Genomic DNA, 17,068 nt, shown 5'->3' with positions numbered 1-17,068 from the left:
CCAGAAGAAGGCGTCTGATCCCCTGGAGTTGGACTTACAGAGGGTTGTGAGCCACCATGTGGGTACTCTGAAAGAACAGGAAGTGCTCTCAACTGCTGAGCCCTGTCTCCATCCCACACCTCCCTTTTCAGCTAGGGTGTCTTCAAGACGCTTCCGGAGAGTACTATTGCCTTTCAGTTAATTACATATTTGCAGTTTTTGTTTCCATGTGCCTTTTGTCTTCTGTCCTTTTTCCATTTGCTTTACCCAGCCCCCATCCCAGTGTATTCATGGCTCCCCCATCTCTGCTGAGGTTAGCTATTGATTTACTTATTTTATGGCCCCAACACCTCGAGGACACACACTAGCCAGTGTGTTTACTCTTTGTATCCGAGGGGTTGCCTCCTCTCCGGTGTGTTAATTCACACTCATTAAAGCCTCCCCACTGCTTTCCTTAGGTTTGTTGTCTTGATTACTTCTTGATGTCAAAGTCTGCTTTATTCTCGCTGCTTCGTGTACTCACAGAACAAGACTGAGTTGCCGTTACAAAGGATCCCACACACTTTGGTAACCCAACATGATAGTCATGTGCTCATTTATATTGTCGTCCCTTCCGGTGTGAGAGGAGGGACACAGGCCATGGAGTCAGCTTAAGCACTCAGAGGCCATCAAGGGTCCAGTATTTCGCTTTGAAACTAATTCTTTCTTCTCTGTATAATTTGCTAAAAGGAACAGCTAAGAGGCACAGATATTCACACACACATGCACGCGCGCGTGCACACACACACACACACACACATCGTTTCTTTCCTCAGAGCACAGATTCAGTGGCTGTTGGTAAATGCCTCGTAACTGAATATGACAGTATTTTTTAAAATAAAAACGTATTTATTTTTATTTTATGTATAAAGGTGTCCTGACTGCACTGATGTGCCCATGCCCAGTGCCCTTGCAGGTCAGAAGAGGGCGTCGGATACCCTGGAGCAGAACCTACAGAGTCTGAACTCTGAGGCTCCGCGGAGAAGCCTGCATTTCACATCTCAGGACTTCCATTAGGCAGTTTGCTAGTTGTGAGGACTAGCCGTTTAAACGGCTGTCAGGGCAAAGGGAGCAACATTCAAACAACGTCTATCTTTGTTAGCACCTGCCTGCTTAGCAGCTTCCCTTACGGGGCCGTTTGGTTTTTATCTCATTTTGAGTTGGAGGTCATGGCACATTATTTTAGTATTTAAAGTTTTTTTCTTATTTCTTTAAAACTTATTCGATTGAGACTCAGAATCTTCCTTCCATTATTTCTCTCCTGAGCTTCAAACCCTCATTGTATAGAAAATTAAGAAAATGCAAGACCTAAAATAAACAATAATATTCACCACAAGACACACAGAATACTCACTGACCTATGTGATACATGAACAAACTTAAGTGGAAATCAGAGCCGTAGTTTTGCAAACAAGCTTTCTGCTATACCGAATTTGCCCTGGTTATTAATCCTCGCCTGTTTGGCAATACCTATAGGCTTTACTCTATTCTAGCAGCGATCTAGCGCCACCTAGCGCCACACATAAAACTCTGCTTTTCTCCTTCTCTTCCCTCTCTTCCCCCCCCCCCCCTTTCGTCTTTCCTCCTAGAAGAAATGGTAGATTACTAACTATCCCAGATAATGTTCAGGAAATATATAAAAAGACGGAGAACTAGATGCAGTTGCTCACGCTTGTAATCTCAGTACCCTGGAGGACTGCAATAACATTTCAGGCCAGTCTGAGCCATATAATAGCTTCCAAGCCTCTTCAGTCTACAGAGAGAGAATAAAATTAAGCAATGCAAAATAAAAACACCACTGACTAATTGAAACTCCAAAGATTATTTCAGAAAGACGGTTGTCGTCTCTGTGCGCCCAGTTGGGGGTGAAGGAGAAAAGCCAGAGTGGAGACACTATCAGTGGGAGCCGATCAGATGGAGCATAAAACTTCAGACCTCTGGTCTATCGCCAGGCAAGGTTACAGGGACCAAAGCCCCGCATGTGGAACTCAGAGGAAATTGCTTGGAGTTCTGCAAGTCTGGGCCTTGAGGTTAGACAAACCTTTTGATGCGGGTGGCAAAACAAAAACAAAAGCCAAGGGGTTTCCTGTCTGTGTCTCTCACACGGGAACATTCTTGGTCCTCACAACTAGCAAACTCACTCCTGGGAGTCTCAGAGAGAAAGCCAGGTGGAGCCCCAGCCACCAGGAAAGGAGAGGGCGGGATCGAGCTTCCTCTGAAGGGCGGAGCCGCGGGAGCATCCTTGAGCAGGCGTCGCGAAGCATGATGGGAAAATCCTCCTTCCCTTGGACATGGCGCGCACCTGCCCGGCAACATTGGCCGGCTCCAGCACCGCGCTGTACCGGTCCGCGCTGCCCAGCGTCTGCCGGGGGTTGGGTGGAGGCGGCGGGGGAGGGGGCACGACTGGAGCACACCCGAGTACAGCACCGTACTGAGCTCCCAAGGTGCTGAGCCCCAGGGCACGCACCGTCCCTGTCCGACTCTGCGGGCATGGCGTCTCAGGTGTTGCAGCTGCTCAGGCAGGGCGTGTGGGCCGCACTCACAGGGGGCTGGTACCACGACCCCGAGCATAGCAAATTCACCAACAGCTGCCACCTCTACCTGTGGCTGTTCCTGCTGCTGCTGCCTCTGACTCTGCACCTGGTGAGTTCCCAGCTTAGGAATGGATGGGGGCGCGGGGGAGAGGAGAAACAGGAAGGGATTAAGGAGGAGGAAGAAAAGGAGGGAAGGAAGATTAATAAGAGGAAGAGAGGAGGAAAAGAGAGAGAAGGAAGGAGATGAATGAGGTAGAGAGAACAAAACAGAAGAAGGAGAAAGGTTATGAAGGAAAAAGAAGGGGACAGGGAGTCAGAGACTAGACCTGGTCTGGGAATGGGACAGTGACTTTTGAGAAATAGGGACTGAAAAATGTGGGGGATTGGAACAGCAATCCTGCAGGACACCAGGGAGTCACAGGGAAGAAGTACCTAGGACTTGGGGGACTGTAGGCTCATTAAGAATTGATGCAGTCTGTCTGGATGAGTCAGGCCCTGCTGGTGGGAACTGTTGAGACTGGCTTGTGGGTACCCAACCCTAGGCCTCATGGCTGGGGATGATATCTGCTATAACGTGTTGTGCAGAGTCACAATGAACAGGCAATATGAGTTTTCCCAGGCGACCTGATTTCAGTTGTTTGTTGTTGGTTTTTCTCCTCTCTTTGCTTCCTGTTTTGCTTTAAGAAGGCGGATTCTACCATCAATTACTTTGCAATTCCCACACCATGGTGTATAGAAGTCTGGGGGAGGGGGACCAGGAGTGAGTGGGTAAAGTTGTATATCGTATGCCAGAGCAGTGTGATACCTCCTCCTCCGGGATGGACACCATGAAGGTGCTAGCGAACGCTTGCTGAGAGATTACATAGATGACCTTCATAGGTCAGACAGACACATAGGTAGTTGAAGCCATGGTGAAACTTCTTTAACAAACTGCCTGCCGCTAAGTTGAGCTAGGAGTCAGGTCAGAGGTGCCTGTGAAGGACTTCATCCCTCAACAGCCTGCGATCGTGTCCTCCACAAAATCTTCAATGGGTTTGCATGGCTGACAGGTTCCGAGTCTGACATTTGAGATGCCTGGTGGCTTGGCATCCCTGGGCTCTGGCTCCTTTCCTGGCAGTTTCTCCAGAGCTGTGGTTCGGACGACAGACTGCCTCAATTGAACTCTGGTTCCAGTTTTTCCCAGTTCTGGAAGCTTGGAAGAAGTTAGCTCACTCTGACTTGCCATTTTCTCAACTTTAAAAAAAAAGGAGGAAAAATACAATCACGGCTTTATCTTTACATTTTATTTATCTGTGGGCAGTGGTGATGTGTGTGGTGTGTGTGTATGTGTGCTGTGGTGTGGTGTGTGTGTTCATATGCTGTGTTGTGTGGTGGTGTGTGTATGTTGTGTGCATGTGTGTAGTGTTTATGTGTGGTGCATGTGTGTGTGTGGTTTGGGGGTTGAGGTGCATGTGGTGTGTGTGTGGTATGTGTGGTGTGGTATGCTCTGAGTGTGATACATGTGTGTGTGATGTGTGTGTCTGTGTGTGGTGTGGGGGTTGAGGTGTGTGTTGTGTGTCTTGTGTATGGTGCATATGTGTATTTGGGGGTGGTGATGGTGGGGTGTGAGTGTGTGTGTGTGGTATGTGTGGTGTGGTATGCTCTGAGTGTGATACATGCGTGTGTGATGTGTGTGGTGGTGGTGTGTGTGATGTGTGTGTGTGGTGTGGGAGTTGAGGTGTGTGTTGTGTAATGTGCATGTGTGTATTTGGGGGTGGTTATGGTAATAAGGCTTGGTAGCAGTGGGTACACTGAGCTATCTTATGGGCCACTAGAACCAGTTTGTGGGTGCAGTGGAGTTCAGTGAGACAGTATATGAGAAATCTTGTCTGGATTGGTCTGGCTTGGACCTGGTCTTACCAGCTTATTAGACTGAGGTGGTAGGAAGATGTGTCTGAACAGCTGGTCTTTTGGATGTAATCTCAAAGCAGAGGAGATACATGAGTTCGCGGCGGGAAAGGCTTGGTGACAGGAGGTTGGTCCCATTATCCTCAGTCAGGAAGCAGAGGCAGATGAATGACAGTGCTCAGCTCATTTCTTTTTTATTCAGTTTGAGACCCCAGCCCCTGGCGTGGTGCCATCCATATTCAGGATGAGTTTTCCACCCTGAATTAGCTCAGTCTGGAAACCCCTTTACAGACATGCCCAGGGACTTGCCTTTGTGTGATTCTAGATTCCGGGACATTGACAACCAAGATTCACCATCACAAGTTTCAGGTGTTTACTCCACAGCTGACTTTATGTATTTACACAATAAAAATGTGTTATACTGTTTCAAAATAAGTGATGGCCCGCTAGACACTGCCTGCATAACAAGAGCACCGTGTCGCGTGAGAGGAATGAGTCACCCACACCATCCTCACGAGAAGAGACCGATTGATAGGATGCTAGTGTTGAATGTGTGCTTTCTGGGCAGCTTTTCTCCGTCGTGTCCTATGCAGGAGGGTGTCTGGCTTTTTCTGAATCTAAGATTTATTCAAGGATCTTGCAAGGCTTCTAGGTCCTTGATTCACCTTTACTCTAGAGGGTCCTCAACCTCTTTTGCTTTCTGGAGCATTTAAAGCTGTTTTGTACAGTGTTTCTGAATTTGTATCTCTCTGTTTTCTGGGGGTTACATTGTGACTAGGAGTTTGGAGAAGGCAATATTGAAAAGGCTGTGCCCTCCTGAAGCATATCGGGGGCGTGGCTTGTTATCTCACCTCCACTCCCATTAGTGCTGCTGTTGACTGTGGCCACTGATCAGTGTGGCGTCCGCTAAGTTTCTGCACTTTGAAGTACGTATCCCCTTTCTGCACTTAGCAATAGGTGAACTGAAATATACAGATTTCATTGCCATCAGTTTTAAACTCAGTGGCTGCTGTACTCTTGCTTAAAATACTTAGCACAATAGTAGTCACAATGTGCAGACTTTGCACCTTGGTTCTTCCAGGCTTTCTCAGCTGGTAGGCTTCTGCTAAAGAGAGCGTTCTCTTACCTTTGCTGGCTAGAGCCCTGTTCTGTTTGTTACTGTTGACTACATAGAAATATTTTGTTTGCTTGCTTGTTTTTTCGAGACAGAGTTTCTGTGTGTAACTTTGGAGCCTTCCTGGCACTCACTCTGTAGACCAGGCTGGCCTTGAACTCACAGAAATCTGTCTGCCTCTGCCTCTTAAGTGCTGGGATTAAAGGTATATGCTACCACTTCCCGGCTCATAGAAACACTTGTGTGTCTGTGTGATATATACATATGGCCCATGACTGTGTATAAGCCAACTTTTGACATAGGGTGTCTACTTCAATTGCTCCCCATCTTAGATTTTGAGACAAAGTCTCTCTGAACCTGGAGTTCCCCAATTCCACTAGGCTAGATGGCTAGTAAGTTCCAGAAGTCCTTCTGCCACCATCTCTCCAGATCTGGGATTGCAAGCATACACTGTTACCTGTATGAATTCTAGGGGTTTCCACCCAGGTCCTCATGCGTGGGTGGCAGGCACCTTCATCCTTTCCCATCAGCATTGCTTCTGATGCTCATCGGTAACCAGTCATCTTCCCAGGGCTCTTCTACTCTATACCCGGATTGGGACTCTTAGTATGCAAGGAGATACAATTTGGTCACTGGGAATCTTGGGTCCCCCAGGGCTGGACTGGAAGACCCAGAAGCTCACATCTCAAGCTCTGAGATCTTCAGAAGCCTATTACTCTAGGCGTTAGCAGCCCGACACTTGTTCTGGGATTTAACCACAAGCGGTCCCAGCATCCCAGCAGCTCAGGTCATCTTCAGCTTCTCAAAGCAGTGAGCAGGAGCAGGTGGCACCCATTAGTATAGCAGCTCCCAAGTGCACCTCCAGCATTAGGATGTCCAGCTAATACAAGGGCGCATGCTTGAGCTCTTGGCCTCTCTGCTCTTGGACAGCAGCTAGCATGAAAGTTCTCAGGCCCATGGTGTCTGAGATGCTCATTCCTTCAGGCAGGCAGTCTCTCACCTCTGTTCGTCACAATCTTTTTTCTTCAGTGCCAGCTCTCTTCCTTCCCCCACCTTCTTCTACTTCCACCACTCAGCATCATATTCATTTCCAGTTTCCCCTCATCCCTTCCCATGAAAAAATAAATTATAGACCATCAGATCAAACAACAATGGCTTTATCGTATTTATGGCTATTGATTTGTCTTAAGTATAGAAAAGAAATATAGACTTTTTGGTCTGTGGAGGCCATTAAGAATCTTCTGGTCCTTTTATTCTCTGACATAAAAATTTATCTAGCATGGCGTGTCTATGTCCCGAATCTTTACTGTCTTAAAAGAAAAGGCAGACATAATACTGGATCTGCAGTTAAGGTACTTGAAGAGCAAATGTGAGGACCAGAGTTTAGATGCCCAGAATCCACATAGAACATTGCGTTGGTTTGGCAGCCCACCTGTAATTCCAGCCTCAGAGAGCAGACAGGGAATCCCAGAGTGAGCTGGTTAAGTGAGATTAGCCATGCCTGTGAGCTCTGGGTTTGATTGCGAGACCCTGCCTCAGTGGATAAGGGGGAGAATGATTCCCGATCTCACCTCAGGGCTCCATGTGCACATTCACCCGTGTGCCTAAGTTCCCACACACATGACAACATGCATGCCAGACACACATACAGTTGTACACACACACACACACACACACACACACACATATGCACATAAGGAAAATGGGGGAAAAGAATAAAAAATAGAAAAAGGCTGAAACATATCCATTGCTCTTCTTTGTCTGGTTAACATGTTTCTAAAATAAGAGACTACATCTCAGTTCTTAATAACCAGGAAAGAAGACAAATGTCTGTCCAGAGGAGATACCCTCCAGGAACCCCTGAAAAGGCCTCTCATTAGGAAATGTTTGCTGGGGTTTGCACGTGAACTGTCACTAAGGCTCTCTTGTTGGAATGCATGCTTCCTAGCCATGGCACTGTTTGGGAAGGTTCTGGAGCCTTTGGGAGATGAAGCCTCACGGGAGGAAGTGCTTCCCAGAGGGTGGGCCTTGGGGTCATATAGCCCAGTTCCACTTAACGTCCACTCTCCGCTTCCTGTTTCATCAAGATTTGGAGAGGTCTGGAGTCCCACCAGCGTACGTCTGCCTGTATGGGAACTGCCTGCTGCCTTGCTTCCCCCTCCAGCCTGGGCTGTATACCTTAACACTGTGCTCCTCAACCTTCCTAATGCCGTGGCCCCTTAATACAGCTCGTCATGTTGTGGTGACCCCCAACCTTAAAATTATTTCTGTTGCTACTTCATAACTGTAATTTTGTTACTGCTATGAGTCATAATGTAAACATATGATATGCAGATAGTCTTAGACAATAGTTGAAAAAGGGTTCTTTGACCCCACCCCCACAAAGGGGTCATGACCCACAGGCTGAGAATTGATGCTTTACAGTGTGAGCCAAAATGAGCCCCTCCCTGAAGTCGCTTCTTGTCAGGCACTTGGGAGCAGCAGAGAGAAAAGTCACTAACATGGCGAGTTGTCTGGCTTGCTCCACAGTTTCCTTCTTGTGTTCGGACACAGCTGATCTACCCACCTGCCAAACAAAACACTTGCTCTGTGGCTCCTTGTTCCATTTAAAACTGTGTCTGAATTGTTAATAGTGTCTATGGTTTGGAAATTAATAAGCAATAGTACATTCAGTTATAGTTTTAAGGATACAGGGTGGATGGTGGCTGCAAGAATAGCAATGGAAATTAGAAACGCTAGCATCTTAGTACTTGTTGGGTACCCAGAGTCCTCCTGTTTCTGACTTCTTAGCACTGGGATTAGCACTGCCTGGCTTTTTCATGAGAGGTGTGGGGATTGAACTTAGGTCCTCATGTTTGCGTAGCAAGCATTTTACTGGCTGAGCCGTCTCTCCAGCCTCAATAGTTTGGTTGGTTTTTTTCTTCTTTCTTTCTTTCCTTCCTTCTTTCTTTCTTTCTTTCTTTCTTTCTTTCTTTCTTTCTTTCTTTCTTTCTTCTGGGAATTGAACTTAGGGCCCCACATCTACTAGGCAAGTGCTCTACCTCTGATCTGTGTTCCCAGCCCTATTAATTCGCATAATAACAGCACACTGATGTGCGGATTGGTGCATACATTATGTAAAGGCTGAATCCTGTTACTTATAGCAACATGCTTAGTAATCCAAATCCAGTGATAAAGCATAATATAAATAAAAACCAAAGAGCTTAGTAGAAACATTGGCCATCAAAGTCACTGATTAGAATCTGGGAAGCAAAAAAGACCACAGGTAAATAGATAATACAACTCTTTTGCTTTGGAGATTCTAACCGGAGAAAATTCCCGAACACTGGAAATCTTGCCTGACTTTTGCTCAGTAAATAGTTGAATTGCGCTGAGGTCTAAAACAAAGTAGAAGCCTGCAGGCATGAGCATCCTTTCCCTCTCCTCTCTGCAGGCTTTCCCTCCAAACGTCCTCACTGCACTGTTCTACTGCGGCTCTGTGACCATCCTCTTTGCCATCATCAAGCTCGTCAGCTACCGCCTGCACCTCATGTTCGATAAGGGAGAAGTGATCCAGCGCCAGTCCCCGCGAAAGAGGAACAAGCGAAGACCAGAGGGAGAGGCCAGCAACCAGCGCATGGCCAGCCACAAAAACCCAAGGTAACCTTGTCCAGACAAGCGCCCACTCCCAACGGGAAGGATTCGGTTCTGGTTAAAACGATGCTCTGTGGGGCGGGGCTGTATCTAACTCTGTGGGGCACTTGCCTAGCATCCCCAGCAACCTGGGCTCAATTCTCTGCACTACAGAAATCTTGTATGCTGATGTGTGCACTTGGAAGGTGGCAGCAGGAGGGTTGGGAGTGCAGCGTCATCTATGGGTGCATAGTGAGCAAAAGCTGCCTCCTGCTTATGAGTTACGTATGAGGGCAAACATCCCAGGCTGACATGGGTCTCTGTACTTTGCTTATATTTAAAGCTAAACCTTAATAAAATTATTTTTTTGCAATCTGGATATTTTATCTGGCTACCAATATAGCTTTACACTAAACTCTAAAATTCACTTGGCTTAGGCTTAACAATGCTAACTATTCTACTTAAGTATTTAATCTTGTTACTTACGTTTACAGAGTATAACAAAGAATCTTGAAGGATAGTGTACCTTGCTATAGAGATCACACATGGCACAGTGAGGTTCAGAGGTCAATGCTTGAAGGACACCCAAGGTCACCATGCCTGTGTCATTTTCTTATAGTTTAAAGGTGTGTCTCTCAGGCTGGGGAGGATACATGAGGACCTGGGCTTGATCCCCAGAATTCATGTAAAAAGCCAGGCATGGTGATGTAGTCTTATAATCCCATTGTTGGGATCCGTACAGTTTGCTGGCCACCGACCCTGCCAAATAAGCAAGTTCCAGACCAATGACAGGCATTGTTTCAACAAACAAGGTAGCTGGCAAACAAGCTATATTTCAGGTTGAGCTCTCTCTGGCTTCCACAGGTACACATGTGTACAAACACACACACCTGCACACGCACAGAGGTGGGGGAAGGGGGGAGAGGGAGGGAAGAGATAAATTCTCCTAATGTTAGGGGAAAAATTTATGTGCTATTAAAAATAGGATTTGTGTATAAGAAAAAGACCTGAGGGAAACAGTTTGGGATGGCAAGGAGGCACACTGAAGAGCCTGGCTCTCTGGTAACATCTGCTCTTTCTCACCCTGGGTCAGCAATAACAGGCAGATTCACAGCGCCAAGAAGGAGGAGCCTCGAGGGAGCCTGCCCACACCACCCCTCCGCTGCAGCTCCCGAGGGCAGAGCGTCCACTCCCAGCGTTCCTCGCCATTGGTTGGTGTTCACGCCCCGAATGGAGCATCCAGAGGGGGCAGTTGCAGTGGTCCCTTTGGTTTGCTGTGCTTCTCATGCTGTGGAAATGGCCCATGTACTTAGGACCATCAGACTTCACCTCCTGTGTGTTCCCAGGGTACCAATGGCTTCTCATGTTGTCATCCCTGTCAGAGAGCCATGGTGCAAATCTCTTCCTTTCTTCTGCATCAGCCGTGAAGTCATCAGATTGTCAGCCTGTCCCACTTGGAGCAAACTCTGTCTCTTTCCCCACGGTTTTCTGCATTAGATCTTGCTTCTTGGAAAAACAATATATCACTGTTCCTGCTGGGTAGCTTCACGGTTCTCCATCCATGCCAGCTACGCTGTATTCCTTATGGTGTTAGCTTTCTTGTTAGCATCCTCCAGCTTTCTGTCACAGTGCAGCCATCTTGGGAGGTTGTCTGTCCTTAGACATGTCTTAGAGTCCATTTTATAAACACTTAAGAAGCACAGATGCTGAGGTGTCCCTTGCCTATGTACCAGTTAGACAGACTGGGCAGCTGCTGAGGGGACAAGGGTGGTGGCCGGCTATATGAACCGCGCGGAATGCGTAGTGGGCTGACTCCTATATTGATGTTTATTTCCTGTTTCCACAGGAATTGCCGGCACAGGAGACAGTAGAAGACCTCAAAGGTAGAGTATTGTCTCTGTTGGATATTTAATCACAGCTACATCCTCGGGAAAGTCAATTTTTTAATCATGTGTATATGTGTATTTCTGTGTGTGCACACAAGCTCACACAATGAGTGTGGGTATGTACAAAGGCCAGAAGATGGCGCCAGACCCCCTTGAGCTGGGGTTACTGGCTGTGGGCTGCCTGATATGAATACTGGTAACAGAACTGGGCTCCCCTATAAAAGCTTTAAGCACCCTTAACTGAACTGCTTTTCCAGCTCTGAGGTGAAGGTGCAAAGGGTCAGAGCTGTGAGTCTTTCTTGGAGGCCCTGCTCCCATGGGACATGTGACTATGCTGAAGGCTTTTTGATTGTCACAGTGGGGACCGAGTGCTGCTGACATCAAGCAGGCGAAGGCCAGGATGGTACTTAGAGCATCACATGGCACACAAAGTAAACCCCAAAGCAAAGGAGGAGCTTGTCCGACCTGCTGACCACTGTTGTTTCTCTTGGTTTTGCAGTGTTTCTCAACCCGTGGGTCTTGACCCCCATAGGGTTCACATTTCAGATATCCTGCAAATCAGCTGTTTACATAATGATTTATAACAGCAGCAAATTAGCAGTTACGAAGAAGCAATGAAATAATTTTATGGCCAGGGGTCACCACAACATGAGAAATGGTATTAAAGAATCGCAGCATTAGGCTGGGAACCGCTGGTCTAGAGGGTTCATGTAACTTGCTCAAGCTGAGAAGGTGACAGAGAGCAGAACCAAGCCCTTTCCAGCCACAAGGCCCGAGTGAGCACATGATTTAGACCACACTTTTCTGCCCCTTGAGGCCCCAGCACGGGGGAAAAATAAAAGAAAGAAAGAGGGAGTAATGGTTGTCATACAGACCTCTCGGGAGCCCAGGAGAATGGGCATTCTTATAGAGGAAGCACCAGGGCTAGGCTGGCTCATAAGCAGAGGGCTTGCCTCGTAAGCGTGAGGACCCAAGCCACATCCCTAGAGCTCACATAAAAACACTGGGTGTACTGGTACATCCTTGCAACCCCAGCACTCAGGAGACAGGGACAGGGACTCCCCGAAGCTCATCGGCCAGCCACCCTCATTCAATGGGTAAGTTTCAGATTGGCGAGAGACCCCTGACTCAATGAACAAGGTGTCTGAAAGAATGGCAGCTGAGATGGACCTTGGGCCCACGTACAGGCACGTGTGCTCACACTCAAGTACACACACACACACACACACACACACACACACACACACACACACAAGCGTCGGAGTATTTACCGCTGGTTTTGGTTTCAATGTTCCACTCTGAAGCATTAGACATCATGGCGAACGTGTCCCATGCCCACCCCTGTCATTCATTTCAGGCGTTGTTCTGTCAGAGGATCAACCGGAGGCAGTGGTGTCATCTACCTCACCTGGCATCAAGTCAGAAAGCCTACCTGCATCTCAGGGGCGTACCCCGGAACCCACTCCCAGACCAGCAGGACCAGTGAAGCCAGTTACCACAGAGATCCTCACAGGAAGAAAAGGGAAAGAGCCGGGGGGCACTGGCCAGCGCCCGGCCAGACACAGGTCTGAGAGTGGCCTGGTGAACACTGGAGCCTTGAAGAAGTTGCCACATCTGTCCCTGTCCCAGTATGACTTACTGGAAACTGACATCTCCTTCCAGCCGTGGGGCAGTGAGCACTCTGCTCTGATTCCACAGTGCCCCAGTTGTCCCCAGGATCCCACCAGGGCACAGTCACAGAGCAGATTGCCTCAGGACAGCCTGAGCAGCAGCTGCGGTCAGCACAACACTGTCCTGGCCAAACCCACAGAGGAGGAGGAGCTGACCCAAACATCGGGTCAGGTGGAACCGCCCTTGAACCAGGAAGTGGTTGACTCTGATGGCGAGGTTGCAGTGACCCTCATTGATACCTCCCAGCCTGGAGAACCATTGAGTCTGCACGAGCCCATTAAGATAGTCATCACGATGAGTAGCACCCCAAACTCCACAAGTGACCTGGAGAGTTCCCTGCACCTGAAGGTAACCAGCTCTGATAGAACCAGTGTCAGGCTGGATGCAGAGCCTTCTGGTCCAGGAGTGGCCGGTCCTGCAGATTCTGAGCAGGTCAGAATTCCTTTGATCACCCTTGAATTAACTGAGGACGGAGGAGGAAGAGGCATCTCTTGTCCTGAAGGAAACGAGGGAGAAAGAACCCCAGAGAGAACGCAGGTGATGTCATCTGATCATTGTCTTGGTTGTGGATCTGGGGACATGCAGTGTAGCACCAAAAATGGCAGTCCCACCCCACGGCATGCCTGGGAACCAGGCACCACCCCTGCACCGCTCACACCCAGGGTGGACCCCGAGTCTGAGGAGAGCAGGGAGGGCCAGGCTAACCTGGACCCAGCCTCTTGTAAGAGTGGCCATGAGAAAAGGCACACCCGTGTGCTCAGCGTGGACAGTGCGACCGATGTCTTCTTAAGCCGGAGTCCCAAGGAGGTGGCCAGCGACAGCGAGAAACCCATCCCAACATCCAAATCAGACCTGGAAGCCAAGGAAGGGCAGATTCCAAATGAATCCAACTTCCTAGAGTTTGTCTCCCTACTGGAATCCATCAACACCTCCAAAGTGGTGGCCTCCGACTCAGCAACAGAGCAGAAAGGAGATCAGGCTCCTGCAGGTAAGACTCCAACCGCTTCTCTCTGATGACATCACAGCCTCTTCCCTTACCTGTGCTACCCAATCTAGGGCATCAGCTCTCAGGGGCTGCTCCGTTGCTTGGTGTGTGTGTGGTCATCATTATGTAGCCAGAATGGCTCATTACATAAACCAGGCTAGCTAGCCTATGAGCTCCCAGGCAGCTATCTGTCCCCACCTCCCATCTTGCAGCATTGGGATTATATACCACGGCACACAGCTTTTATTGTAGGTTCTGGAAATCTGAACTCAGCTCCTCGTGCTTGTGAGGCAAGGGTTTATGGACTGAGCCATCTCCCCAACCATGTTGCTTATTTCTGCTTCCCATTCTTATTACATATATTGGTCCTGAGCTGTGGAACTGCTCTGTTTCAGATTTGGGGTGTTTTCGGTTTTTAGAATATTCGGTTGCACACAATGAGGTATTTTTCAGGTAAGACCCACGACACTCATGTGAATGTGCACACTCCTTTATCTTCTGGCTCTACCCCATACGCAGCCATGGATGGGTGTACGCGCCTATATTCTAACTGTGCCTTGTTACATGAGGTCAGGTCTAAGTTTCCTCTTGCAATGCCACGTTGCTGCTCAGAAAGTTCTGGATCTTGGGGAATTTCCAGATTCAGGTTTTCGGGGGGTGCACCTGCATCTGCTCGCTCCACAGAAATATGAAGGCTTTACAAGGGGTTGCCAACGTCTCTAGAAGCCAAGGATGTTTATTTCAAGGGAAAGAAGGAATCGTTTTCCTACAGTTCCAGCTGCTGGGAAACAAACGTCTCTTCCAGCAGAGGTGGCACTCCTGCTGGGAAAGCTCACGTTTCTGTTAAGGGCCCTGCGCTGGGTACCAGGGATGACTAGCTGATTAGGTGTTTGCATGTGAGCAAGAAGACCTGAGTTAGATCCCCTAAGACCCATGGGAGAAAGAAACTCAGATAGGGCAGTGGGTGTCTGTAATCCCAGCACTGGGGAGATGGAGGTAGGAGAACCTTTGGGGACCCACTGGCCAACCAGTCCAGCTGAACTGGCAAGCTCTAGATTCAACGATAGATTCTGTCTCAAAAACAAAGGTAAGAGCAGTCCAGGAAGATACCTGATGTTTACCCCTGGCTCTGTGTGCACGTGCACACACACACACACACACACACACACACACACACACACACCCTTACTTTTCCTACAAAATTATGTTCCAGAATGTGGAACCTCCTAGCACCTCCAAGTTGCACACATCATAACGAGTCCTTTTGATGTTCTTGACTCATGCCGGGTGCAGTCTTGAGCCCTTTATTTCCTTGGCGAGAGTGGCTACATCCTGCCTCACCTGGGGATGGTCCTCACTCACTCTTCTTTTGCTAACACTGCCATCATTTACCAGTACCAGAACCTCCCTTGGCTTCCAGGTCTGATTTGGGTGTTGGATGTGTCTTGAAAGGGATTGTAGGGTCAGACCCTGTCTTCAGGTCCAGGTTGAGACCCTTTAGGGTTGACAGTTCACACAGAAGATACTGGGACTTTTGAGCCCTGTGTTCACACACAAGCAGGTGTGTTCTTCACTTCTCATAGAAGCATAAGCCAAGACCATAGTCTAGATCACTGTCTAGAGAAGATTTTAAACAACCCCTCCCCTCCCATCTGTACTGGCAGCTGACTTCTGAATAGTTTTTCACCTTCAGGGAGTCCCAGCGAAGGGTGTGTGGGGGTCATGCTGTGCCTTCTCCACAGCCCTGAGCTGGTAGTTCCAAGTCAGTAGCCATCAGCAGGGGTCTGCCTTCCCAAGGGGCAATCCTGCCTTTGCTAGAAGAGTGACCTGTAGAGAATGAAAGGCTAGAAAGACGGTGAGGTCCCCGAACGGTCGGTGGGACCAGAAACAGATCATCTCCTGCGGTCTTCTCTCCTACCATCTGAGGCTGAGCACCTGTGTGTTATCTTTCATGTATGTGTATGGGGATTCATGTGTGTGTGTATTGGAACAGGGTAGTGAATGTCACTCTGAATCCCTTGCCAGAGTAGATGGTGACTGTAGAGGCCTGAACAACTTGTCTTAAATATATGTATGTGTCGGTGTCTCAAATATATTTATAGACTTTGACTTCGTGAAAGGAAGATCTATATAGAAATCTGTCTTTCTTCCCTTCCTCTCTTCTCCCCCCCTTTTCTTTCTCCATCATTTGATACAGAATCTCACTATGGAGACCAGGCTAACCTCAAACTCCTGGGACTCCTCCTGCCTCAGCCTCCTAAGTGCTAGGATTTTAGGTGTATACCACCATGTCCAGATTGTTTGGAGTTTGGTTGTTTGCTTGACTTTGAGGCCAAGTCTGTAGCCCAGGCTGGGGTGGAACTTATAGCTATCCTCCTGCTTCAGTCTCCTAAGTACCAGTACTATTGGCCTACCCACCAGACCCAAGTTCTCCTTTTCATAGTTCAAAGTGTTGATCTATTCCCTGAACACAGGGATGGTTTTCCTTTTTCTTGTGTACATGGAAAGCTGTATCTTCCAGATCACGCCTCCCCAGGGACCAAGGAGGAAGCAGTGGAGAGTGGAAAACCCAGTGGACACGATCCGAAGCCAGGAAAAGCAGATTTGCCAAGTCAAGACCGTGCAGTCGCCAGCCCGGTGTTGACACAGCCTGCCAAGACCACAGCACTGTAAGGAGGCCTTGGTCACTTAGCACTGTGTGGAGTGTGAGGTGGCTCCCCCACCAGGTGCTCCTTTTAATGCTTTGGGGAGAGCAAAGAAAAATTCCTGGTGTGTGTGTGTGTGTGTGTGTGTGTGTGTGTGTGTGTGTGTGTGTACGCATGCGTGCAATCACACACATGCACACCAGAAGATGAACATCTCGGTAGCTCTTCATCTCTCAGTGAACCTAGAACTTACCAGTTTGGCTACACTGGCTGACCAGGGAGTCTGGAGAATCCTTCTGTCTCCACCCTAGCCCAGTGATTATTGGAACATGTCTTAATGTTTGGCTATTATTCACATAGGTCTTGGGGATCTGAACTGAGGTTCTTAAATATCCGTGGTGAGCACTTTACCATTCAATCATCTCCTAGTCCCTCACCGTCTGTCTTAGTTAGGGTTACTAGGGCTGTGATGACACACTATGACCAAAAGTAACTTAGAGAGGAAAGGGTTTATTCACCCACAGTTCAATATAACAGTTCACCATCTAAAGCAGTGAGAGCAGGAACTCAAACAGGGCAGGAACCTGGAGGTAGGAGCTGATGCAGAAGCCACATAGCGGGTACTGCTTAATGGCTTGTCCCCATGGCTTGCCAAGCCTGCTTCTCATAAAACCAGGACCACCACCTCAAGGGGGACCCCATCCACAATGGGCTGG

The 17,068-nt window shown here is 48.4% G+C and overlaps 1 protein-coding gene across 1 annotated transcript in view; it reads left to right on the top strand.

Moving 5' to 3' along the window:
• The first annotated feature begins 2,288 nt into the window (after positions 1 to 2,288).
• The window catches only part of Pcnx2 (pecanex 2), a 121,489-nt gene continuing 106,709 nt past the window's right edge, over positions 2,289 to 17,068 (top strand). Inside the window, exons 1-6 of the mRNA XM_075977696.1 lie at positions 2,289 to 2,661; positions 8,987 to 9,192; positions 10,259 to 10,376; positions 11,012 to 11,048; positions 12,409 to 13,710; positions 16,229 to 16,376. Of these exons, the coding sequence (XP_075833811.1) occupies positions 2,509 to 2,661; positions 8,987 to 9,192; positions 10,259 to 10,376; positions 11,012 to 11,048; positions 12,409 to 13,710; positions 16,229 to 16,376 (1,964 nt within the window). The 5' untranslated portion in view covers positions 2,289 to 2,508. The remainder of the gene's footprint in view (positions 2,662 to 8,986; positions 9,193 to 10,258; positions 10,377 to 11,011; positions 11,049 to 12,408; positions 13,711 to 16,228; positions 16,377 to 17,068) is intronic.

This window comes from Microtus pennsylvanicus, chromosome 6 (assembly GCF_037038515.1).
Source record: "Microtus pennsylvanicus isolate mMicPen1 chromosome 6, mMicPen1.hap1, whole genome shotgun sequence".
NCBI classification, from domain to species: Eukaryota; Metazoa; Chordata; class Mammalia; order Rodentia; family Cricetidae; genus Microtus; species Microtus pennsylvanicus.
The sequence above is the reverse complement of the archived record's forward strand: the minus strand, read 5'-3'. Positions and strand labels throughout refer to the sequence as shown.